This window comes from Nomascus leucogenys, chromosome 10 (genome assembly GCF_006542625.1).
Source record: "Nomascus leucogenys isolate Asia chromosome 10, Asia_NLE_v1, whole genome shotgun sequence".
Classification (NCBI taxonomy): Eukaryota; Metazoa; Chordata; class Mammalia; order Primates; family Hylobatidae; genus Nomascus; species Nomascus leucogenys.
Window position 1 is genome coordinate 87360649 of NC_044390.1, and position 25609 is coordinate 87386257.

General features: G+C 54.2%; 1 protein-coding gene and 1 long non-coding RNA gene across 6 annotated transcripts in view; one reads left to right on the plus strand and one right to left on the minus strand.

Annotated features, from left to right (window-relative positions):
• Positions 1–35: 35 nt before the first annotated feature.
• LOC105739198 lies at positions 36–9721 on the plus strand. Its single transcript, XR_004032069.1, has 4 exons — positions 36–165; positions 3499–3573; positions 6730–6825; positions 9268–9721. It is a non-coding gene; the product is annotated as an uncharacterized LOC105739198 (long non-coding RNA).
• The window catches only part of PXN (paxillin), a 57086-nt gene continuing 38816 nt past the window's right edge, over positions 7340–25609 (minus strand). The window contains exons 1-15 of one of the 5 annotated variants that reach the window (XM_030821495.1): positions 21556–21657; positions 21064–21290; positions 20631–20746; positions 19764–19900; positions 19450–19651; positions 18526–18661; positions 16102–16989; positions 13784–14059; positions 13215–13523; positions 12482–12583; positions 12023–12193; positions 11746–11919; positions 11056–11137; positions 10758–10906; positions 7340–9473 (exon numbers count right to left, since the gene is read on the minus strand). In XM_030821495.1, coding sequence (XP_030677355.1) covers positions 9207–9473; positions 10758–10906; positions 11056–11137; positions 11746–11919; positions 12023–12193; positions 12482–12583; positions 13215–13523; positions 13784–14059; positions 16102–16989; positions 18526–18661; positions 19450–19651; positions 19764–19857 — 2850 coding nt within the window. In that variant the 5' untranslated portion in view covers positions 19858–19900; positions 20631–20746; positions 21064–21290; positions 21556–21657 and the 3' untranslated portion in view covers positions 7340–9206. Of the gene's footprint in view, positions 9474–10757; positions 10907–11055; positions 11138–11745; positions 11920–12022; positions 12194–12481; positions 12584–13214; positions 13524–13783; positions 14060–16101; positions 16990–18525; positions 18662–19449; positions 19652–19763; positions 19901–20630; positions 20747–21063; positions 21291–21555; positions 21658–25609 lie in introns of those variants that run through there. The other 4 variants (XM_030821494.1, XM_030821496.1, XM_030821497.1 and 1 more) reach the window with 4 other exon arrangements.

The window sequence follows — 25609 nt, forward strand, 5'->3', positions numbered from 1 at the left end:
CTCCAGCCAATGGAAAGCCGCATTTAAGTAGGGTCGCGAAGGAAGGCGCTGCCTCGCGTTAGAGGAGCTTGCTCTGAGCTGCTGCCACCTGCTGGGCTGGAGCTGGAGCTGCGTATTCAGAGTCCCGGTTCCTTCTGCCACCTGGCGAACTCAGCAAACTAAAAGGTATGACGTGGAGCTGAGACATAATTACACATGCTTAGAAACAGAATGGTCTCTCTCTTTTTTTTTTTTGAGACGAGTGTCGCTCTGTCGCCCAGGCGGGAGCGCAGTGGCGCCATCTCGGCTCACTGCAAGCTCCGCCTCCCGGGTTCACGCCATTCTCCTGCCTCAGCCTCCTGAGTAGCTGGGACTACAGGCGCCCGCCACCATGCTCGGCTAATTTTTTTTTTTTTTTTTTGTATTTTTAGTAGAGACGGGGTTTCACCGTGTTAGCCAGGATGGTCTCGATCTCCTGATCTCGTGATCCGCCCGCCTCGGCCTCCCAAAGTGCTGGGATGACAGGCGTGAGCCGCCGCGCCCGGCCTCAGAATGGTCTCGTCTTCTCTAGTTTTTCCTCCTACCAAAACAGAGGGATCCTTTAAAACCTGGCCGGGCACGGTGGCTCACGCCTATACTCCCAGCACTTTGGGAGGACGAGGCGGGTGGGTCACCTGAGGTCAGGAGTTCGAGACTAGCCTGGCCAACGTGGCAAAACCCCGTCTCTACTAAAAATACAAAAATTAGTGGAGTGGGGTGGCGCACGCCTGTAATCCCAGCTACTCAGGAGGCTGAGGCAGGAGAATCGCTTGAACTCGGGAGCTGTGAGCTCTGCAGTGAGCTGAGATCGCACCATTGCACTCCAGCCTCGGTGACAGAGTCTCCGTCTCAAAAAAAAAAAAAAAAAAAAAAAAAACCTAAGTCAGCTCATCTCCTTATCTGCTCAAAACTTTCCGTTTCCTACAGAGTAAAAACCTAAACTACCTACAAGGCCCTACCTATCTGTCCCTCACACCCACTCTGATCATCTTAGATGTTTTCCTCATGACTTATTTGCTTTCCACCCAGATGATGCTCTGCTGCTTTTCCAGAGCAGGCTTTACTTGGGGGCTTTTGCTTTGGCCATTCCCGCTTCCTAGAAAACTAGCCAACAAATATCCGTAGAATAATTCACCTCCATCAAATCTTTCCTTTTTTTTTTTTTTTTTTTTTTTTGAGAAGAAGTCTCACTCTGTTGCCCAGGCTAGAGTGCAGTGGAGCAATCTCAGTTCATTGCAGCCTTGACCTCCCAGGCTGAAGTGATCCTCCCACCTCAGCCTCCCAAGGTTGGACCCTCCCACCTCAGCCTCCCTGTAGCTAGGACTACAGGTGCACACCACCACGCCAGGCTAATTTTTTGTACTTTTTGTATAGATGGGGTTTCGCCATGTTGCCCAGGCTGATGTCAAACTCCTGGGCTCAAGCAATCCTCCCACCCTGGCCTCCTAAATTGCTGGGATTACAAGAATGAGGCACCTTGCCCAACCCTGAGATCTCTTTTTTTTTTTTTTTTTCACTAAAACCTATGGAATTATGTATTAAATGGTCCCCAAAGAATCAGCTATTTCAAAATTTAAAATTATTACAAAGAGCTTCATACATCATGTTATATCCTATATCACACACCATAAAACTATCAGAAGTAGGCCGGGTGCAGGGGCTCATGCCTGTAATCCCAGCACTTTGGGAGGCTGAGGCGGGCAGATCACAAGGTCAGGAGATCCAGACCATCCTGGCTAACACGGTGAAACCCTGTCTCTACTAAAAAACACAAAAGATTAGCCAGGAGTGGCGGCATGAGCTTGTAATTCCAGCTACTCGGGAGGCTGAGACAGGAGAATCACTTGAACTCAGGAGGCGGAGGTTGCAGTGAGCTGAGATCGCGCCACTGTACTCCAGCCTGGGCAACAGAGCAAGATTCCGTCTCAAAAAAAAAAAAAAAAGTTAGAAGTAGCTTGATTTCACATTATTGTTATTTCTTTTCTTTTTTTCTTTTTTTTTTTTTGAGACGGAATTTCACTCTTGTTGCCCAGGGTAGAGTGCAATGGCGTTATCTCGGCTCACCACAACCTCCGCTTCCCGGGTTCAAGTGATTCTCCAGCCACGGCCTCCCGAGTAGCTGGGATTATAGGCATGTGCCACCATGCCTGGCTAATTTTGCATTTTTAGTAGAGACGGGGTTTTTCCATTTTGGTCATGTTGGTCTCGAACTCTTGACCTCAGGTGATCTGCCCAGCTCAGCCTCCCAAAGTGCTGGGATTACAGGCGTGAGCCACTGTGCCTGGCCTGGGGCCTCTTTTATTTGTCTTCTTGGCTATCTGTGTTCCATGGGAAGGATAGAAAATAACATGAATGAGATTTAAATGCTCTGTTTTGACAGGTTATGAAGATTCCAATCACGCCGGGCACGGTGGCTCACGCCTGTAATCCCAGCACTTTGGGAGGCCGAGGCGGGCGGATCACGAGGTCAGGAGATCGAGACCATCCTGGCTAACACGGTGAAACCCCGTCTCCACTAAAAATACAAAAAATTAGCCAGGCATGGCAGCGGACACTTGTAGTCCCAGCTACTCAGGAGGCTGAGGCAGGAGAATGGCGTGAACCCGGGAGGCGGAGCTTGCAGTGCGCCGAGATTATGCCACTGCACTCCAGCCTGGGCGACAGAGCGAGACTCCATCTCAATAAATAAATAAATAAATAAATAAATAAATAAATAAATAAAGTTGTATTGGGACATAGCCTTGCTCACCTATTCATTTACACATGTCTATGGCTGTCACAAGTGAGTGGTTGCAACAGAGACTGTTTAATCCCCAAAGCTTAAAATATCAACTATTTAGAGCAAGACTCCTTCACAAAAAAAAAAAAAAAAAAAAGAAAAGAAAAGAAAAAAGGAAAGAAAGTAACTACAGAAAGTCATATAGCAACAAAACTCTCCAGGAAGGTACTTATTAGGATACCTGTTACAAGAGGCAGTGTGTATCGTAGAATGAGCATCAACTCTGAACCTAGATTTGACCCATGTTTCTGCTGTTTATTGGGCCGAACAAACCTTGCCTCACAGAGTTATTATCAGGGTTAAATGTTATGATCTAACTCAGCAGTCCCCAACCTTTTTGGCACCAGGGACCAGTTTTGTGGAAGACAATTTTTCCACAGACACCAGGGGTCAGAGGGGAATGTGATTTGGGGATGAAACTTCTACCTCAGATCATCAGGCATTAGATTCTCATAAGGAGCACACAACCTAGATCCCTCATACGCAGTTTGCAATAGGGTTCTCGCTCCTGTGAGAATCTGATGCTGCTGCTGATCTGACAGGAGGACGAGCTCACTCACTCGCCTGCTGCTTGCCTCCTGTTGTGCGGCCCAGTTCCTAACAGGCCACGGACCAGTACTGGTCCTTGGCCTGAGAGTTAGGGACCCCGATCTAACCGACAATACCTAGTACTCACTAAACTGCCGTGTTCTTCCTTCCAGTCTCTGTCTTCATCGTTTCCTGCACTGATCTGAGCACGTCGTAAGCACAAGACCTGGACACCTTTACAATAAGAAGTAGCACCTGTCTGGAACTATATCTTGACTCTCACTGGTGCTTTTCCTTTGGTTGATGCAAAGCTTTTGAATCCTTTAGGGAGATGCCATTGTGAGTATCTATGGTACTACGCTACTAGTATCTATGATCATTGGGAGTATCTATGGTACTATGATACTACTATCTATGATCATTGTGTCTATGATAGTCTCCTGTGCCTTCAAAATCTTTGCCTTCTCCATAGAACTTTCCCAACTAGCTTGTAAGATCCAAAGGTGTGAGACACACTGATCCAGAACATTCAGGGAGTGTAGTGAGGGGAAGGAAATATAAATTGTCTCGTCAGCAGTTATTTTTTATTTTATTTTTTTTTGAGACGGAGCCTTGCTCTGTCACCCAGGCTGGAGTGCAATGGTGCAATCTCAGTTCACTGCAACCTCCGCCTCCTGGGTTCAAGCAATTCTTCTGCCTCAGTCTCCAGAGTAGCTGGGATTACAGGCACCCACCACCATACCCAGCTAATTTTTTGTATTTTTAGTAGAGACAGGGTTTCACCATGTTTGCCAGGCTAGTCTTGGACTCCTGACCTCAAGTGATCTGTCGGCCTCGGCCTCCCAAAGTTCTGGGGTTACAGGCATGAGCCATCATGCCCGGCCAGCAGTTATGTTTTGATGGCCTTATGAGAACGGAAGCCTTTGTGGGTTCTGTTGTCTGCATTGCTGTGGATCCTGAAAGGTGTTCTGTTGGCACTGGGCGCTGAGCCAGGGGCAGGCTGTAGTGGTCCAATGTTCAGTTGGCATATTTCCACTTGTACTTCAGGCACCCAACTTCCGCCATAGCCTAGGGCTTCAGTCTTCACCCTGAGATCCCTGGTTCCATCAAGATGCTCAGCTCCATTCGGCAACCCGCGGACACCCGAGATCTCTTTTTAATGGCAATGTATTACTGCACACTTCGTATTGTCCTAAGTACTCTGTGCACATTACTGAAGCTAATCTTTGCAACAATCCTCTGAGGAGATACAGTACTGTCAGTACTCCCATTTTATCGATGAGAATACTCACAGGAAGGTTAAATAATTTGCCCAAGTCTCTCAGCCAGTAAGCGATGGCTTCAGAACTGAAATCTAGGAGGAAGTTCAAAGCCCCTGGGCCTCACTGTGCTATACAGTCCCTTCCAAACCCTGAGTCGGCCTCCCTCTGAACGCTCTTTTCCAAGTATATACATATGCACAAGGTACATTTCCAAGGACCTCCTGGCTCTGATGATATAAATATCATCTCTAATTGTAGTACATCAATATAACGGAATACCATGAAGCCATTAGAAAATGGTACAGATCTATATTTATTGACATGGGAAAATATCCACAAAGTAAAGCAAAAAGCAAATTATAATGAAATATACCATACCTGGCCGGGCATGGTGGCTCACACCTGTAATCCCAGCACTTTGGGAGGTCGAGGAGGGTGGATCACTTGAGGTCAAGAGTTCAAGACCAGCCTGGCCAACATGGAGAAACCCCGTCTCTACTAAAAGTATAAAAATTAGCCTGGCATGGTGGTGGGTGCCTGTAATCCCAGCTACTTAGGAGGCTGAGGCAGGAGAATCGCTTGAACCTGGGGGGCGGAGGTTGCAGTGAGCCAAGATCACGCCACTGCACTCCAACCTGGGTGACAGAGTGAGATGCCATCTCAAAAAAAAAAAAAAAGAAAAAAAAAATATACCATACCCATTTCTAGAAATAAAATAAATCCAATATGGGCTGGAAGAGTAAACTAAGTTATTCTCTTAAACTCCTGGGCTCAAATGATCCTCCCACCTTGGCCTCCCAAAATGCTAGGATTACAGGCATGAGCCACAGAGCCTGGCCCCCTTGTTCTCTTTGGGTGAGCGTTGAAGGTAATTTTCACTTCTGAGCTCACTATAGCATGCGAAGGGTTTAAACTAGAAATCGACATGCTGCTTTTGGAGAACCGTTCCAAATAACAGGGAAGCTGTGAAGACACAGCTCAAGGTTAAACAAAGCTGCCCGGGAAGCTCTAGGACAAGCTTGTCCAATCCATGGCCTGTGGGCCACATGTGGCCCAGGACAGCTTTGAATTTGGCCTAACGCAAATTTGTAAACTTTCTTTTCTTTTTTTTTTGAGACGGAGTCTTGCTCTCTTGCCCAGGCTGGAGTGCAGTGGCGCGATCTCGGCTCCCTACAAGCTCCGCCTCCCGGGTTCATGCCATCCTCCTGCCTCAGCCTCCTGAGTAGCTGGGATTATAGGCGCCCACCACCACACCCGGCTAATTTTTTTGTATTTTTAGTAGAGACGGGGTTTCACCCTGTTAGCCAGGATGGTCTCGATCTCCTAACCTCATGATCCGCCCATCTCGGCCTCCCAAAGTGCTGGGATTGCAGGACAAATTTGTAAACTTCCTTAAAACATTATGAGATTTGTGATTTTATTATTATTTTTTTTTTAGCTCATCAGCTATCATTAGTGTATTTTATGTGTGGCCCAAGACAATTCTTCTTTTTCCAACATGGCCCCAGAAAGCCAAAAGATTGGACACCCAGCTGGGCGTGGTGGCCTGTGCCTGTAATCCCAGCACTTTGGGAGGTCGAGGCAGGCAGATCACTTGAGATCAGCAGTTCGAGACCAGCCTGGCCAACATGGCGAAACCCTGGCTCTACTAAAAATACAAAAATTACCCGGGTGTGGTGGTGGGCACCTGTAATCCCAGCTACTTGAGAGGCTGAGGCATGATAATTGCTTGAACCCAGGAGGTAGAGGCTGCAGTGAACCGAGATCATGCCACTACACTCTAGCTTGGATGACAGAGTGAAACTCCATCTCAGAAAAAAAAAAAAAAAAAAAGCCAGGAGTGGTGGCTTACGCCTGTAATCCCAGCACTTTGGGAGGCCAAGGCAGATCACTTGAGATCAGGAGTTTGAGACCAGCCTGGCCAACATGGTGAAACCCTGGCTCTACTAAAAATACAAAAATTAGCCGGGTGTGGTGGCGGCTGCCTGTAATCCTAGCTACTCGGGAGGCTGAGGTAGGAGGATCGCTTAAACCCGGGAGGCGGAGGTTGCAGTGAACCAAGATCACGCCGCTGTACTCCAGCCTGGGCAGAGTGAGACTCTATCTCCAGAAAAAAAAAAAATTTGGACATCCCTGCTCTAGGGCCTAGGACTGGAGCTCTGGATCTGACCGGAGCAAAGAGGAAGCACACAAATCCGGACATGACGACGAGGAGGCAGTAGAGACCCATCCTCAACTGTAAGTAGCTGCCTTCAGCAGGGAAGGGGCTAACCCAAGTCGTGTGGGCTCAGGCACAGCCGTGTCTGGTTCAGTGCAGGAACACAGGCAGAGGCAAGCCCTGGGTCCGCATCATGGCTCTGCCCTCACTCAGATTGCCTTGTACATGTAGGTTCTTGTCTTGGAGCCTCTTTCCCTACTTCTAAATGAGTGGAAAGCCACTCATAGGCCCCTGTGAGTGAGGATGCCCTTGGTAAACCCAGGTGATCACACCCTGGGCAGGCCCTGCCCCACAGGGCCCCATCCCACTGCTCCCCAGCCTGTCCTCACCAACTGCCCAGGCAAGAGCAAAGCCCACGGGGAGGACCTGTGACCACAGGCAAGGACCACGGACCCCAGCCCCAGGGATTTTGACCTCAGGAAAGGAAACATCCACAATTTACCCTCCATCTGGTGACCCAGCTGCATCTGGGGTGGGTTTGGTCTCTGCTGGGACCATGAGGTTCAGACCACCAAGAAACAGCACTAGCACAGGTGAAAATCATGGGCAAATTTTATTGGCATAAATCACAGGAATTGAAATGGGAAAAGCCAGGTTAGAAGTTTACAGAGAAAAAATAAAATCAAAATCAAATTTTCAGATAACCATTGACTCAGAGAATGGACCCCAGAAACCCCAGTCCCTCTTGGGGAGGATCTAGGGTGGGTCACTATAAACAGAGCGGTAAGGCCTGTGGGTGAAAGTGGAGACATCAGACCTTTGGAGGGGCCAGGCTGACCTTCCCCCACAAAGGAGGGACCCTCTTCAGCACACTCGGCTGCTGCCAGAAGGCCAGTGGAGTGGTTTGGACTCTGACCGTTAGACCCCGGTGGGGCCCCTTTCTCTTGATCAGGAGCCCAAGGCCTGGCTCCTCTTTCATCCTCGGTAAAGAGCTCTGGGGGGTTTCGCCAGAGCAGCCTGTCCCTCTGCCCCAAATCCTATCATGCTCCCTTATGACCTTCTTTCCAGACCCCCTGAGTGCCGATCCCACCTGTGAAAGGGGAGGAGCAGATCTGGGGAGAGCAGATCTGGGGAAGGGATATGCCCAGAGGAAATCAACAAGACCAAAGAGACATCAGAGTCCTGATGGCCAAAATCAGACAACAGCTTTCCTGAGAAGGCAGAAGAGAGAGCCCCACAGAAGCGGTGGGGGCTCGGAAGGTTCAGTGGGTTCACAGGGGAGCAGAGGCTCCTGAGGGCTTACTCAGACAGGAAGCAGCCCCCCAAAACATACTTCCCCTTCTCCCACAGAAACAGAACAGATGAAGTTCAGAATTCTAGGCCCAAAAGGGTGCAACACCCTTCAACCAGTTTCAGTGAAGAGCTTGCTGGCCAGGGAAGTAAAGGAGTTTCCAAATACAGCAGTTTATAAAACAGTCCTGGTGAGCTATGAAGTGAAAGAGGGGGAGTCACAGAGCTGCTCCAAGTTCACCTGCTTGTGCTAAGAAAAAATAAAATACACATTGCTTCCCCACCCCAACCCTCAGTACAAAGCAAACTTCACACCAGAGCCACCATCAGCGACAGGCCCAGTGGTGGTGGACGAGGAAGAGAATACAAAAGGGAACGTCTTTAAAATCTCTTCAAAATCATTTTGTATAGAGAAGTAAAAGCAACTCAGGCAATATGAATTCAAACCTCAGTGTAGAAATCTATCAAAGTCGGTACAGTGTCCAGGCACGCCGTCCCGGAGACGGAGGAAGTGACTAGAAAACATTATTGCTGGAGAGGCTTTTCTCAGTAGAACCAGAGCAGGTATAAAAGGGGAGGGCGGGTCTAAAAGGCAGGGGCAGTCGCCAGGCCTAGGGCACTGGAAGGGTAGGAGGAGCACAGAGAACCTTCCATGGCCCCTTGGGTTCTCTGCCTTTGGATGGATGGATTTATGCTGGCATTGTCTGGAGGGAGCCCGGTGTCCCCCAGTAATCACAGAACAAAGACAATTAGGTCAGGGGAGGAATAAGGATAAAAAGAGACCCCAACAGACCCTGCCTGCCCTTCCCTGCCCCCTGGCTGCACTGCTGAAATATGAGGAAGAGATGGCTCCAGTGTGGGGTGCTGGCCAGGCCAGTTCATGGGGACGTACGTGGGCTGGGGTGGAGCCCCCAGCCTCTACCCCTGGGGAGGATGGAGAGTGGGCAGCCTAGGGAGAGCTGCAGGAGGGAGGAGGGGGCCCAGAGGCTCCGGCAAGGGTGAAGACAAGCAGGGGGACCCCTCACGGCCCTCTGTCCATCCCGCACCAGCGGAGGACAAGGGTTCCAGTTTCAGTCGGGCTTACCCCTTCACCCCCGGGCGAAGTCTCTGGGTCACAGTAGCAGTTGGGGATGCTGGCTGGGGAAGGGGGACAGAGACAGGGGCAGGGCGTCTAGCAGAAGAGCTTGAGGAAGCAGTTCTGACAGTAAGGCTTGTCGTTCTGCTCCTTGAAGGTGCCCTTGTTGAGCTGCTTGAGGCAGAAGGCACAGACGAAGTGCTCGGGGTGGAACTTCTTGGCCATGGCGGTGATGCAGCGGCCGGTGATGGGCTTCTGGCAGCCGGAGCACAGCGAGCCGCGCCGCTCGTGGTAGTGCACCTCACAGTAGGGCTGCCCGTCATGCTCGAAGAAGCTGCCGTTGACGAATGGCGTGAAGCATTCCTGCCAGGCAGAGAGAGGAGCTCAGGGAGCTGTCCATCAGGCTAGAGCAGCACCCAGTGTGATGGGGCCGAGATGGGCATAGTCGGCACACTCGGAGTGACTCCTACTTGCTAGGCATTTCCTATGTGCCATGTTGTCCTAAACGCTTATTTTTCGTTTTTATTTTATTAAATAAATTTTTTTTGTAGAGATGGGGGTCTCACTATATTGCCCATGCTGGTCAAACGCGGCCTCCGGCAATCCTCCCACCTCGGCTTCCCACAGTGCTGGGATTATTTAGTTCTCCCAACAGGAGAGGCAACTGAGGCACACAGGTGAAGTAACTTGCCCAGGGTCATGTGGCTACTGAGTTCACAGCCTGGATCCATACACAGGTCTGACTCCTGAGCACTTAGCCAGGTGGCTGTAACAGTGTTCCCAGAAACACAGGTGTGACGCTGGTCTGTAGTCAAACTCTGCCTCCTAGATTCTCATTGGAGATTCACATCACATATAGATAGAAAAGCCTCTGAGAGGGGCTGGGTGAGGTGGCTCACACCTGTAATCCCAGCACTTTGGGAGGCCAAGGGAGGCGGATCACCTGAGGTCGGGAGTTCAAGACCAGCCTGGCCAACATGGTGAAACCCCGTCTCTACTAAAACATAAAAAATTAGCCAGGCATGGGGGCGTGTGCCTGTAATCTCAGCTACTTGGGAGGCTGAGGCGGGAGAATCACTGGAACCCAGGAGGCGGAGGTTGCAGTCAGCCAAGATCATGCCACTGCACTCCAGTCTGGGCAACAGAGTGAGACTCCGTCTCAAAAAAAAAAAAAAAAAAAAAAGAAAAGAAAAGGCTCTGAGAAGTCCTGCAGGGAACAGTGTTTCCCAAACTCATTTGGTCAGAGAGCCCTTGTTGAATCATTAATAACCCCTGTGGGGCCCCCAGAATGCAGTGGTTTTGGAAACCACTGCCCATTTCTGTTGAGTCTGCTAAATACTCGCATTATCTCATTTAATTCTCACACACTCTCCTCCCCAGTAGGAATGGCCCAGGGCTGCTGCACAATAGGAATGGTCCAGGGCTGGACTGGGGGACACGCCTACCTTGCTCCTGGTTTGTCCCAGCCTCAGTACAAACCCTGGCCCAGGACCTACTGGACTGGAGGAAGGAGATCCCCTGCCTGCTCCCCCAATTAATAACCCCAGATGAGGCCTCTGAGTTGGATCCAGACAGCACAATGAGGAAGACCCCTCTCTCCCCACTGCCTGCTCCTCGCCCCTCCAGATGTGGTCAGGGGCTCCTTACCCGGCACACGAAGCACTCAGGATGCCACAGCGTGTTGAGGGCTGAGATATAGTTCTCCAGGATGGCCCGGGCGCAGCCGCCACACTTGGGTGCAAACATGTCGAAGTAGTCTTTGCGGCAGTAGGCCTTGCCGTCCTTCTCGTGGAACCCTGGGGAGCGGGGGTTTTGGAGGCACAGTTCATTCCGGCTTCCAGAAGTGGAACCACTCTGACTCCAACCTCAGCAGCATCTATCTCCCACCCCCACCTCCCTGGCCCTCCTAAGAGGCAGTGGGTCAGTCCGCCGGTCCAGCCCATACCTTCGGGACCAAAGAAGGCTCCACACTGGGCACAGAAGAAGTGTTCAGGGTGCCACGTCCGGTCAAGGGCTGTCACCACTTTCTGTGAAGCAAAGTGTGGGATCAAGGCTGAGCTCTGGGCAGATCTCACAACTGAGACGCCCAGCAAGGCCATCCTTCCACCCGCAGCTCATAGCCATAGACAGAGCAAAACACTCCCAAGATGGGGTCTCTCCTAATGGTGCTGCGAATGCCTCTAAGAATTCAGAGTTACTCAGGATGGGACAAGCCAGACACACACCCTCTCCTCTAATCCTCACCCCAAGTAGAGGGCACAAGTTCTACTGTGACTCCCATTTTATAAGTGAAGAAACATAAGCTCAGAGAGGCCAGGCATTTCCTAAGTTCACAGAGCGGTAGAGTGAGGCCGCTGGCATCCAACTCCATTTATCTCCTCAGGGCTCCTGAGTCCTGGGAGTCTCCATAGAAGGGAATCGAGATGGGAGCTGAAGGGAGGTGAGGGTGCCCGATGCACATCGGGACAGGCTGTGGTTCAGATGTGGGTGTGAATCCGGCCCCACTGTTCCCTAACCCTGTGAGCCTCGGGCATGTGACCTCTCTCAGCCTCCCACGGCACCCCCTGCACGCTCAGAGGACTGCGGTGAAGCTGGAATGAGTGGAAGTGGGCGCAGTGCCGGATGAGGAACTCACATCCAGGATGGGGCCGTTGCAGTAGTAGCAGCGCGGGGAGAAGAGGTTGTGGTAGTCCTTTTCACAGTAGGGCTGTCCATCCCGCTCGAAGAAGTTCCGGGATCCGATCTCCTCCTGGCAGTGGGTGCAGACGAAGTGCTCGGGGTGCCACGTCTTCCCCATGGCGGTCACAACCTGAGGAGGAGATGGAATGCGGTCCAGGGCTGAGGCCAGCCCCGGAGCACCCCCGCCCCTGCAGGAGTCCACTGGCCACAACCCTGCCCACTCCCCTCATCACCTGCCCGGCGATGGGCTTCTTGCAGGCCCCGCAGACTCCTTTGGCGACCGTGGCGACCCCCAGCTTGTTCAGGTCGGACTGCAGGCTCCCCAGCATGCTGTCTAGCTGGCTCCCGGGCTTCGGGGGCCCCCCAGGGGGAGAGCTGCTCCCTGTCTTCCCCTGGGCCATGAACTGTGGAGACAGGGAAGGGGCTGGTCAGGACTACTGAGGCTCAGGGTACGGTGTCTGGCAGCACGGGGATGGGGGTACTTTTCTCCCTCCTGGACAGATGAGCTGATGGAGACAAGAAGTACAACCTCCTCCAGGGGCCAGGAGCCCTAAAGTGGGAGTGACGTCAGCAGGACTCCTGGTGGTCAGAGGGGCCCACTGGGGTCAGAAAGGCTCAGGGTACCCAGCAGGCATGGCCAAGCCCAGGGAGAGCACGACACGCAGGACACCCAGCCCAGCCTTGGCACTGACCCCTCCCTCGTCCTGCCCTCCGGGGCTGCTCTGCCCGCCGTCCCGAGGCCAGCCAGCCGCCCAGCACCGCTCCCCATCCGCTCTTTGCTCCAGGCCCTGGATCTTAGATAGGGGAAGAGATGAGGATAAGAAATCTTTTTTAAAAATTAAAGAAGAAAGAATACAAGACCTTGTCACTGGACTAAAAGGGAATCTAGGATGAGATCTGAGGGTTTCTCCCCCACCGGCAGGACCAAAACTGGGGGAAAAAATCTGGAGAAAAAGAGCCCTGAGAGAGAGACCCAGGGAGAAAGGAAGAAGGACAGGGAGAGGAGTCAACCAAAGGCAGAGGACATGGCAAGGGGAGGTGGCTGGGCTCAGTGATGAGGCCTCACTGGGCGCTGGGCCTGGGGGCTGGAAGGGAGGAGACAGGTTTCTGGTCTCCCTTCTGGAGTGGCTTCCTTCCTCGATGGGAGCCCGGGGCAGTACCCAGGACCAGTCGAGGAAGGAGCAGACATGGGTGGACCCACAGAAAAGCAAGAGGGCAGCGGACCTTCTGAGTGGGGGAAGACCGGGGTCAAGGTTTAAGGCAGGACTGTGGTTACTGTGCTGGGGCTTGTGGATGGAGGGATGGAGGGTATCTGAGTGTGTGTGTGTGTGTGTGTGTGTGTGTGTGCACACGTGTGTCTGCAGAGTGGGGGATGGCTCAGGCATTAGGACGGGACAGAAAGGGAGGGGCTCCTTTAAGGCCTGCCTGCATCGGGGGTAAGAGCGGGTCCTCATCGGTCTGGCAGCCCACGGACCTCATGGTGTGGGGTGCAGGAGTGGGAAGGGCAGGGCCCTGTACCCCCTCATCATGGGGCTCTTCCCCTGCACTCTGGACCCCAGAAGAACCACAGGTATAAGCTGAGAGCCCCAGGGGGGAGGAGGCGAGCAGGCTGGGCAGGGGAGAAGAGCTGCTGGCCGCGGCGTCTGTGCGATGCTGGAGCAAAGGGACAGAAGGAGAAGCCAGGACAGAGATGGTTCTTCTCAGGGGAATGGGAGAGCCAGGAGGGAAGACAACCTGGGGAGAAGAAAGGAGGGAGAGCGATGAGGAAAAAATCGCCAGCTCAGCCCACAGGGGTGGGGGGACCTCCCCAGGCTCCCCCTGGGCCTTCCCACTCTGCACCAAGAGTGGGGCCAGTCTTCCAAGGTCATAGGAGGCAAGAAACCCCCACCCTCTCCCCAGATCTCCCCTCCAGCCAGCACTGGGGCCAGGGAAGAACCTGAACCCCAGGTGCTTGGCTCTGGCCCAGCCCCAGCCATGGGCCATCTCCTCGCCACCTTCTCTATGAGCTGCCCCCCGGCCCGCTTCCCACGTGGCTGCACAGTGATGATGATGCCCTCGGTCAGCCAGTCCTGGGCAGAGGGCCCCGCTGCCTCCGCCGGCTCCTCTGCCTCAGGCTGGATGCCCAGCCGCCCCTGCAGCTCTGCGATGAGCTGTTCCTGGGATGGGGTCCTGCTCAAGGTGGCAGGGTCCAGCCGGCGGCGAGGGGAGGGCTCCCGGGACATGGGGTGTGCGTGGCCCGTCTCCTGGCTCCTCCTGATCACAGATCGGATCTAGGGGGAGGGGGAGGGGAGGCTGTCACCATCCCACTCCCAGCTTGCACAACGCTGCTCAGGCCACACTCAGATGCCTCAGGAGAGGGAGCACAAAAGAAAACCACCAAAGAGCCAAGCGGAGGTGGGTGGAGGCACGGGGAGGGGGCAGATTGGACCAGTGGAGGTGGGTGGAGGCATGGGGAGGGGGCAGATCGGACTGGCTCCAGAAGCACAGGCTGCGAGCGAGACCTCTGACCCAGCATTCACCTCCAAGTTGGCCACTGACCTTGGGCAAGACACTTAAGTGCCATGGGCCTCAGCCTCCTCTTCCTTAAAATGGAACCACAAGATTTTCTTGGCTTACCGCACAGGGTTTGCACAAGAATTATTCCAGAGGATGTAAGCGCATGCCATTGACAAGGCATACGACTTTTTTAAATTTATCATAGAAAAAGTCTTTCCTTCCAGGAACTTTTTTTGGGGGGGGACAGAGTCTTGCTCTGCCACCCAGGCTGGAGTGCAGTGGAGCGATCTGGTCTCACTGCAACCTCCGCCTCCTGGGTTCAAGAGATTCTCCTGCCTCAGCCTCCTGAGTAGCTGGGATTAAAGGCATGCACCACCACGCCTGGCTAATTTTTGTATTTTTTTTTTTAGTAGAGACGGAGTTTCACCATGTTGGTTAGGCTGGTCTCAAACTCCTAACCTCGTGATCGGCCTGCCTCGGCCTCCCAAAGTGCTGGGATTACAGGCGTGAGCCACCGTGCTCAGCTAACCAGGAACTTTTTTAACTAGTTTTTTTTTCTTATTTATATTATTATGCTAATATTATATTATGCTATTATACTTGTTGGTAGTGTTTTGGGGGTTTTTGGTTGTTTCGTTTTGTTTTCCAAAGAGGCATAAAGCTTGGGGGATTTTTTTTTTTTTTTTTTGAGACAGTGTCTTGCTTTGTTGCTCAGGCTGAGTGCAGTGGTGCAATCACAACTCACTGCAGCCTCAAACTCCTGGGCTCAAGCGATCCTCCTGCTTTAGCCTCCCCAACAGCTGGGACTATAGGCATGTGCAACCACGCCCAGCTAATTTTTAATTTTTTGTAGAGACAGGGTTTCGCTGTGTTGCCTAGGCTGGTCTCAAACTCCTGGGCTCAAGCGATCCTCTTGCCTCAGCCTCCCAAAGTGCTGGGATTACAGGCATAAGCCACTGTGCCAGGGTGAGGCATAAAGTTTTTTGTTTTTTTTGTTTTTTGAGACCGAGTTTTGCTCTTGTTACCCAGGCTGGAGTGCAATGGCATGATCTTGGCTCACCGCAACCTCTGCGTCCCGGGTTCAAGTGATTCTCCTGCCTCAGCCTCCCGAGTAGCTGGGATTACAGGCATGCACCACCATGCCCAGCTAATCTTTTTGTATTTTTAGTAGAGATGGGGTTTCTCCATGTTGGTCAGGCTGGTCTCGAACTCCCAACCTCAGGTGATCTGCCCGCCTCGGCCTCCCAAAGTGCTGGGATTACAGGCATGAGCCACCATGCCCGGCCCGGCATAAAGTTTTAATTAAGCAAAAAGCAAGTAATAAAAGTACTGTCAGCCACGGCCTATTGAGGGACCACATGCTGTGTTCGAAACACTTTCCAGGAATTATCTCATTTAGGTCTCTGGACAATCTTGATGGAAATTCTCCCCACTTTACAGATGAGAAAACTGAGGCTGAGGGAGGGGGTTGCCCAAGGTCACAGAGGTAGCAAGTGTTAGACATGTGGTTTGTATCTAGGTCTATCTGGTTCCAAAGTCCATGCTTCTAACCATTTCACCACATCAGAATGTCAAGGCCAGCTCATCTGAAAGGAAAAAGCCTTAACAAAGCAAGAGGTGGGTTGAGGCTATGAGAAATGCCGGGTCCACAGAGCCCACTGCCAAGTGCTGACTGTCAGGTCCAGCCACAGTGTCTCAGCATTTTCTGCCCAAGCAGACATGCGCAGAGTGGGAGGCTGCATGCATTTAGCGAGGAGCGGCCCACACTCAGACCCGCCGAGGGCCATGCCCAGCAGCCATGCGAGCTGGCGCCTGCCTGGCCAGAGGTGGAAATCCTCTCCGTGGTGCTGGGTGTGCCCATGGCCATGGCACATGGAAGCTCTGGCTGTTCCTTCCCGGCCTGGGTGGCAGCTTCGGTGGTGCCCTCTGGGCTCCTTGGGGTTTCAGGTCCCTGGGTTGGCCTGGCCACACTTCCCCTCTCGGTCATCTTTGCACCTAGCTGCTCCATGGTAACTGAGGCAGGGGAGCTGCTTCCCAGCCTCCCTGGCTCTGGCCTTGGCCTCTCCTGCTGTAGGCCGTGTTCCTCCGTGAGAGTCCAGGTATCTGGGAAGATGGCCTGCCGGTCCACTGCCACTACAGCTGGCTCTGCTACTTCTTGGAAGCTTCGAGCAGCTCCAGAGGGGGGCATTCTCTCAGGCCTGAATACCTCCGAAGCCCATGGCCGCTCCCATGTGGCAGCCAAGGCCTCCTCTGGGCACGAAGGGCTGGCTGGTGGCCCCTGGGGCTCCCCAGGCTCCTGGAGAGCTATGCTTCCAGCACAGGGTACAGTGTGGCAGCGGGGAGCCCCAGAGAGCTCACTTGTGATGGTCGGCAGGTGCCTCCAATCTCGACCCTGGCTCTCTGTGCCCACTGCCCACAGAGAACCCTCCACAGAGGGAGACCTTGAGTTGAGGGTGTCAGGCATCACCCCAAGACCAGCCAAATCAAGCCAGCTGGGGGCTACAGGAGGTAGAAGGCCTCGTCCACTCTGCTCAGTACAAGGGAACTCCGGAGTGTGGCCCTGGCCTCGAGGGGAAGGTGTAGTGGTGAGTGGCAGAAATACAGATGGCATGGGAGGAGGAGAAGGAGGAAGGGAGCAGTATGAGGATGGAGCAGAGCTGGACAGCAGCCCCGGGGCACTCAGAGCCACAGTGGAGGAGCTGGTCTGGAGGAGAAGAGAGAAAGGCAGAGGGGAGAGGAGAGAGAGAGAGATGAGGGGAGTGAGGATGGCTGTACCCTGCAGGAGGTGGGCACGGCCTTAGGGCTGACCAAGGTGGCTGCAAAGCTGACGCACAGGACTGACCCTTGAAGGAGACCCAGACCCCAAAAAGGCTTCCCTGGGCTTCATGTGCTTAGCCCTCACCAAACCCAAGCAAGAGAAAGCAGCCACCAAGCCGTGCCTGTGGAGCCACCCAGGGAGGGTATGAGAAAGAAAGACCATGGTGAGGTGGACACATGGGGAGCCAGGTGGCTGGGAAGACAGCCCCAGGCACAAATGGAGGGAGAGCCAGCCCCAGGGGGCTGCTGAGCCCGCCTCGGACACTGGCCCAATTCGGCCATGTCCCTCTGGACAATCCCAGCTTTCCTACACCCCAAGTCCTCTACGTCTTCCAAGTCCTTGCTCCAGGGATCTGACTAAAACCACTGCTGCTTCTCCTGGCATCAGGACACAGGCTGTCTGAGAAAACGGCAGCCTTAAAAGCACTGGGGCACAGCTCCCTCAGGCCAGGCCCTGAATCCAACTTACTTGCTTCTGACCATGGCTGCTCAGAACCATTGGCCTGGAGCTGGAACTACAGCACGCAAGGGTCACAGGGCCAGGCTCAACCCTCCACCCCAGCCACACTCCCATCTCCCACCATGAAACCTCAGCTGAAGGGAGGCTAGGAGACACCATCAGGGCCAAGGGTGCAGGGACCGTTCACTCCCCTCTCATATTCCCTAGGTCATGCCCCAAAGGTCTCCAGCTGACCCACGTGGAAGTGTGAAGTCAGCAACTGCTGGTGAGTTCTGTCAATATTAATCCCCATGGAAACACTGAATCCTCTAAATTAAACATCTCAGGCCTGGCAGGACTGGGGAGGCCCGGCAGGGGAGGGGAAGGGCAGGTACCTTGTGCAAGGCTGGCCCCATGGTTTCCCACAGACACGCTCATGGGAACTCAGAGGCCCTGGAGGGTGAGAGGGGAGGATGGGAGAAGGGTAGCAAGGGAGGCTTGTGGATTCAGGATCAGAGGCAGAAAGAAAGAGGATGTGTTGAGGACAGCTAGTGTGGGAGATGGGGCTCCAGGGCAAATGACCTCCCAGGCACAGGCTCCCAAGTCCCACATGGCCCAGCAGAGAATGCTCTCTCCCACCCAGAACAGCCATCAACACAAGGTTCTTTGTCCCAGCGTCCCAGCCTCCTGATCCCCTCAACCTGAGTGGCTGGGAGCACCCAGGGAGGAAGGAATGTCCCAGCCGAGCACTTCTCCAGCTTGTCTGCCTTCACTGGCTATTGCAATCCTCAGGCAGGCTGACCTGGCCCTCCCTCCCCTGTCTCCTGGCATCACAGCAAGGCCAGGGCATGACAGTGTCCCTGGCTCAGGGGCAAGGCACCCAAACACTGAGATGCTAAGGTCCAGCTACCCACACTGAGGTAAGGGAGGAGAAGGATGAGGGAGGGGCGGCAGGGCAGGGAAGATGGAGGGTTCACAGGGCACCTTGAAATCCGACAGCGAAGCCATCAGCTCATCCAGCTCCCTGGTGGCAGAGGAGGCCGAGATGCGCGTCTGCTGTTGGGTGGAGGTGACACGCTGTGGGCTGCTCATCTCGCCCTGGTTCACAGTGATGGCAGGGCTGCAGGGTGGGCACGGCATCAGTGGGGAGCCCACAGTCGGCCCCACACTTCCGGGGGATCAAATCGACCTCTCACCTCGGACACTGGGGTCTCACCATCCCCAACCCCAGGGAGGCCCACCAGCTCCCAGTCTCTCCTGGGGACCCATCACTGGGTCAGAAGAAAGGGCAGTTCAGTGGCACCAGGAAGTGCCAGGAAGACTCCTCTAGCCCCCAGCCCAAGTGAAAGCTGGCCTGTGAAACAAGCCCAAGCGCCCTGTGTTTCCTCCACAACACTGGACATGGAGGTGAGGCTACTGCAGTAACAATGGCACTGGTAAGAGCTTGCGTGTTGGGCACTCCCCATGTGTGCCACGCACTACACACCAGAAACCATTCCAAGCACTTTACGGGGATTACTGGTTCTCACCCTTATTGAGGTAGGTGGTCTTATTCCAGTGATCCCGTAAGTTCTTGTCCCATTTTACAGATGGGAAAACTAAGGCTTGAGAGCTGACAGTAACTGTCAGAGCCAAGATGTGAACCCCACTGTGTGGCCCCAAAGCCTGTGCTAAGAGCTGCTAAGCTCCAGGCGCCCTCGGCGTGCACAATGTCTGTCCTTTCTGACTGGCAGTGACTGGCTGAAGGCAGGGATGGTGTCCATGTGACTCACCACTATCCCCCCAGTGCCTGGCAAACGGCAGACACGGGAGGGAATGGGTGATACCAGGGCTAAGGGGACAGACACTGGACCCGGGCCAGGCTGGGCCAGCCCTTCCCCACCTGGGGAGAGCCCAGTGGTTACTCACACGGGGCTGGGCACGGAGCTCTCCAGTTCATCCAAGAGACTTTCCACACTGGGCCGCACGTCCTCCAGGCCCCGGCCCCCATTCCGCTTAGGCTTCTCTTTCGTCAGGGGCCCAGCTTTGCCTCCCAAGGGGCTGTTAGTCTCTGGGACACCATAGTGGGGGCTCAGGGCCCCAGGAAGCGGGGGGCTTGAGTTGGCCTCATCTTGCAGAGAGGAGAGAAAAAGGCTGCTCAGCCCTTGAGCCCTCCTGGGATCTAGAGGTCAGCAGATGGGCCCTGGGCCCTGGTAGACCCTGCCCCAGGGACCCGGTCCTACCTGCAGGGAAGCCCGGCGGGTTATGCTGCACAGCGTTCAGTTCCAGCAGCAGGCGGTCGAGTTCAGAAAGGTTGCTGCCCAGGGACGTGCTCATTACGGTGGGTGAAGGCTCGGCTGATTTCTGCTTGTTGGGGAAGCTTTGAGAGGCAAAGGAAAGAAGACAGTAAGAGATGCTCTCTGGCCTTGTACTGGCTTGGCAGTTCCCAGATTCCCAAGGAGAACAAGGCAGAGGAGATGCGAAGTCTTCCCCTGCAAGAGGACAGAGGGTAGGGAAGGGATGTGGTAAGAAGAGGGGAGGAGGCCGGGCGCAGTGGTTCACACCTGTAATCCCAGCATTTTGGGAGGCAGAGGCGGGCGGATCATGAGGTCAGGAGATCGAGACCATCCTGGCTAACACAGTGAAACCCCGTCTCTACTAAAAATACAAAAAAATTAGCCGGGCGTGGTGGCGGGCACCTGTAGTCCCAGCTACTCGGAGAGGCTGAGGCAGGAGAATGGCGTGAACCCGGGAGGCGGAGCTTGCAGTGAGCCGAGATCACGCCACTGCACTCCAGCCTGGGCGACAGAGCGAGACCCCGTCTCAAAAAAAAAAAAAAAAAAAAAAAAAAGAAGAGGGGAGGAAGGAAGTCTTGCTTCAGTTCCTCAGCTACACGGAGATGCTGTGATAGCCCAGAATGTCCACTGCATGGAGATGACACTGATGAGGTAGACGGGCCCACCGACAGGCCTTCTGCAGCTTAAACCAGAATAACCCCACAAGGCCCAGTCACCATGCCTGCTCCCAGGCCTCCGCTGCCTCCCACCCTGGCCAGGTCCCTGAGATTTCTAAGCAGGAGGGAAGGTGCCCTGGGCAGACTGGGGCAGTACCTGTAGACGTGCTCCTCCTCACCCACTCGGGAGCACGGAGAGCCAACGCCGTCCTGAGGGTTGGAGACACTGGAAGTTTTGGCACTGGAGCCGTACACAGGTGATGAGGACTGAGGCTGCGAGAAGGAGAATGCTCAGAGGCTACCCCGAGGGGAGAAAAAGGAACAGGGGCCAGGAGCAGCTCCAGTCACCCCCAGGAGGCTCCTGCCCACAGCCAGTCTCACCAGGGAATTTCCACAGTCGGGCCAGGAGACCTGTGATTAACCACTTGGTCACTGCTCCACTCACATGGTGAGTGGGAAGAGCAGTGTCTGGTTGGGAAGGGTCAACTGCCCCAATTCCACTCCATCCCCTGGCTCCCTAAGCCCCTGCCAGGTAAGTTCCCTCTGTCCCCCAGCCTTCTTGGCCTTCTCAGCCACTGTCCCCACCTCACCTGCTGGTGGATGAATCGGGAGCCGCTGGGCTGCCACTGGTCTAAGGGGTCAAGGATTGTGCCATTGAGGGCCTCGCTGGATGGGGGTGGGGGGACGGGGGGTGGCACAGCAATCTCCTGGTATGTGTGGTTTCCAGTTGGGTATGAGTAGGGGGTCTCCTCCGACAAGAACACAGGCCGTTTGGAGATATGGGAGGTGGTAGACTCCAAGTCCGCCAGCAGGGCGTCTGCAAAGAGAAGGCACGGGGAGCAGGTGAGAACCGGGATCCTGGGGACTCTCCCATGGCAGGGCCCTCCCTGCCTGCACCTCAAGAGTTAATGCCTTCTAGCACCTGCCCCACCCATGGGAGACATGACCAGCCTTGGGACAGGAAGCCACCAGCCCCGACCAGCCTAACCAAGAGCCGGCTCCCAAAGCTGACTTCTTCTGGCCACCCAGGACTGAAAGTGCTCTAGAGGCGGGCTCTGGGGCTGCCCTGTGGGATCTCCTACCTCTGGGAGTCAGGCACCTGGCACTGCGTTCCCTCCTGACAGGGCCACGCAGCGGCGAGTGAAGTGCCTGTCTGGAACTCTGAATCTGCAGGGCAACGCGGAGAGAATGGGCGGGAGGGGCCCCACGTCACAGGGAGGGGCCCTGGCAGTGCCAGGCCCTCACTTGATTTCTAAGAGCTTAGGCTTTCTCAGCCCCCGACTGGAGGGGGCACTCAGGATGGTCCCTGCCCTCCTAACGAGGTGGAAGCAGAAGCCCAGGCTCCAGGTTCCTCCTGAGGCTCCAGGCTTATGGGGTAAGGTGTGCAGGGAGGTGGGGGCTGGAATGAGGCTGGTGCAGCGGTCCCCACCCCCTCAGTGAGCAGGGGGCAAGACTGCTCCATTGGCTGTTTCTGCGGAAGTCTGGCAAGCAGCCCGGCCCCAGAGGCTCCAGGCCCCCACTGTTCTGCTTTTAACAGCGGCAAGGGAGCCAAATCAGCCCTCTAGTGTAAGCTTCCATTACCCTGGCACCTGGCAGCCAACAGGGGGGCCCTAGGCCTCCCCAGTCTCCAGAAAAGAAGGGTATAGATAGAGGGGCAGGAATAGGACCTGCTGACCCCCACCTCCTCCGTCTCCTCCTGGGACCCTCAACAGCCCCACGGCTCAGACAGCCTGGCCCTGGATGCCACACCCTCATTCCTGCCCTGTTCACAACTTGCTTGCTCTCAGCTCCCTGGTAACCTGCTGGGTCCAGGGAGCTGACAGCTTGATCCCTAGCCCTCAGGATAATAAACATCTAAAAAGCAATGGCTGCGTTTATTGCCACTTATCAGTAGCAGGCACACTGCTAGGCATTCTAGCAGCATGTACAAGGTCTCCCTTAATCCCCCTAATACCCCCTGTAGCTGGAATTGATTCTCCCCGCAAGGATGAGGAAAGTGGGCTTGGAGAGGCAGAGGTCAGAGGTATTTGCTCTGAATAACAAAGCCAGTGAGTGGCACAATTGTCTGACTCCTCAGAAGCCCCAAACCCCAAAAACCTGGCCTGTAAGAGGCCACTATGACTACCAGATGACGCCATACTTAAAGGGTTCAACTTCCTGAATGTTGGAGGCCCAAGCTGTGAGGCCTGCCAGTGTGATCCTTCCTTGTGGCCTTGCTCCCCAGTCCCCTAACCTGTTTTCAGAGGAGGGAATAGAGAAGCAAGGCCCTCACCCACGGCCTCGGTCTATGGGGCCACACCTTCTCCCAGCTGCTTGTCCTGATCTCCTACCCTCAAGGCTGACCACACCTACCCTAGGCTCCTGCCCAGATGGACAGACGGGATGTCTGTTCCAAGGCCCAGGACCCCGGGTCTGGTCTCCTGACCTCCGAGGAAGTTCAGGTCCTACAGCCTGCCCCGCCCTCTGGGTCCCATGGAGGAGGCCTGGCTTCCTGTCTCTAGCAAACCGGAACTAGAGGGAGTTGGTAGGTATCTAGGTAATGGCAGAAAAGGAACCAGTGTCCAGGCCAATCCCCACGGCCTCTCCAGGGCCACACCTGCTGTCTTGGCTTCACGCAGTGTCCTCATTTCCTCTGGGCCCAATCAGCAATGGGCGGATCCCTCTTTCTCCACCATGGGCAGGGCCAGCTAAGAAACCCCATAGGACTCCCCAGAGCAGGCAATGAATGAGTGCAACCCCGGTAGGGGGCAGGAGCAGCTGCCATCCTTGAAGGCCCACTGGGGCCAGGAGCTTCACCTTTGTTACCTGCCATCCTCACAACGCCACTAGCACAGATGGTAAAACTGCGGTTCAGAGGCAGAGTCACATCCCACACTGCCAAGGCTGGATGAAGTGACAATGCTGGACTCTGAACTCAGGTCTCTTGGACTCCAAACACCCAACAGAAGACAAACGGTCAGACTTCCTTGTCAAACATTTTGAATCAGGGACTCCACCAAACGCCCGCTCCACCACAATGTGATTCTGAGCCTGGGCTTTTGGTTTATGGATTAGATTCGGGTTTACAATGTCAACAAGCTCTTGGGAGCACAGATCCCTAGGTTGGTGAAGTATTGGTGAGAGGATGCAGTCCTGGGACACAGAGACACAAGATCATTCATTCTGAGGTCGAGCCAGACCTGAGTTCAAGTGCCAGCTCCCCTCTCTATGATCCATGCCACAGGGCAAATCGCTCAGCTTCTCAGGGCCTGTTTTGTCAGTAAGCTCTTCAATAACTCTGACCTCAAAATACTGGTGTGAGGTTTAAAAGGGCTAGCAGGTACACTGGAAGCTGCAAACATCAGTTGCAAATATCAGGCTCTCCAGACCCAAGTCACTCTGCAGGAGGAAGCTCCATAGCACATTGGAAGCTACAAACATCAGATCTGATTTGCTCTGTAAAATCCAGAGTAAGGTCTTCCTCCAAGGAGAGCAGTGTAGGTAGGAGGCAAAGTACTGACTTCTCCTAAGCCTCCTAAGTCTTTTCTGGGTAGAATATGAGCAAAATATGAAAAGGGCAACCTTGAAAAGAAAAGCAAAGTAATAAAGTAACATTCAAAGTGTAGCATGTCCCAGCCTGGGCAAAACAGTGAGAGCCCATCTCTACAAAAAATTTAAAAATTAGCTCGGTGTGGTGGCGCATGCCTATAGTCCCAGCTACTCAGGAGGCTGAGGTGGGAGGATCACTTGAGAACAGGAGTTGGAGATCAGCTTGGGCAACACAGTGAGACCCCATCTCCACAAAAAATTTAAAAATTAGCTGGGTGTGGTGATATGCGCCTGTAGTCCCAGTTACTCAGGAGGCTGAGGCAGGAGGATTGCCTGAGCCCAGGAGGTCAAGGCTACAGTGAGCTACAACTGCAGCACTGCACTCTAGCCGGAGTGACGGTGAGACCCTGTCTTAAAAACAAACAAACAAACAAATAAACCATAGAGTGTAGATGTCAGGGAGAAGGCACATCATTATTCAGTTTTCTCCAAAGTTTTGTCTATTTGAGGGACAGAGAAAAACCCCAGCAAGCCCATCCACCAGCCACAGGGTCTCTGGTATGGCTTCCTCCTCTCTCTCCACCCTTCATCCTCACCTAGTGATTTGGACAGGCAAGGACTAGGCAAGAGGGATAGGGGTTGGTGCCTCCAAACCCCCCACAAACTCCTCAAGAAAGAGAACCAGAAATATAGGAGGCAAGCCAACAGTAGACTCCTAGCTTTACTTTGATTTCCAGTGGGTGCAAATACCTGAGACTTCCCCTTAAGGCTGCAAAATGGTTAAGGGTCAGAGGCCCCTTGCAAGCTCAGCAAATGTCCCCCCTGGCTTGAGCAAACAGAGCCGGCAGACGCGGCACACAGGAGTCCACTTGAAGGCAGAGCCCCATCCCAGCGGGGTCCCCCAGCGTCCAGCTCCAGCCTTTCTCACCACTCTAAATATTCCTTCTACTCATACCCCAAGGAAGGTGTCAGGCTATCCACTCCTCAGAGAAAATGGTACCCACTGAAACCATTCTAGACCAGGGATACACCCTCCCTTCCCACATGCTGGGAGGACAGATTCCAGACACACTGCTCGGAAGTAGTCAGGAGCCCTCATTCAAGCTAAGGAAGGCCTCAAATTTCCTTGGCATTACTCTACTGTTTCCAGGTTCAGGCCTGGGGCCCTCCAGACCCAAGTCACCCTGAAGGAGGAAGCTCTCTGGGACTTCCCAACCACTTTCTGGAGGAAACCCACCCTGAATTCCGCAGGTTTTCTGTCTCTCCGGGCCAGCGAAAGTAGCAACATGAGGAGGTAGGCCAGGCTGTCTCGAAGCTGAGGGCGGGCTAGGTGCAAAGTGCCCAGCGAGCCATGGGCAAAGGCCACGGAGCTATGTCCTGGTTCCGCCCTGGCGAGGAAGGGGTGCAGACTGTCTGCTGCTTCCCACCAGAGGGCACCATTGGCCCATCGGCTTCCTGCCACTGGGTAACCTCGTGCAATCTTGGAATTTTCTAGCCGGGAAAGACTGGGGAGCCCCTGGCCATGGGCGCAGTGGGGAAGTTTCAATCCTGAGAGAACAAGGCTGAGCTGGAGGAACACAGCAAGCTACTAGGAGGAACACAGGTAGC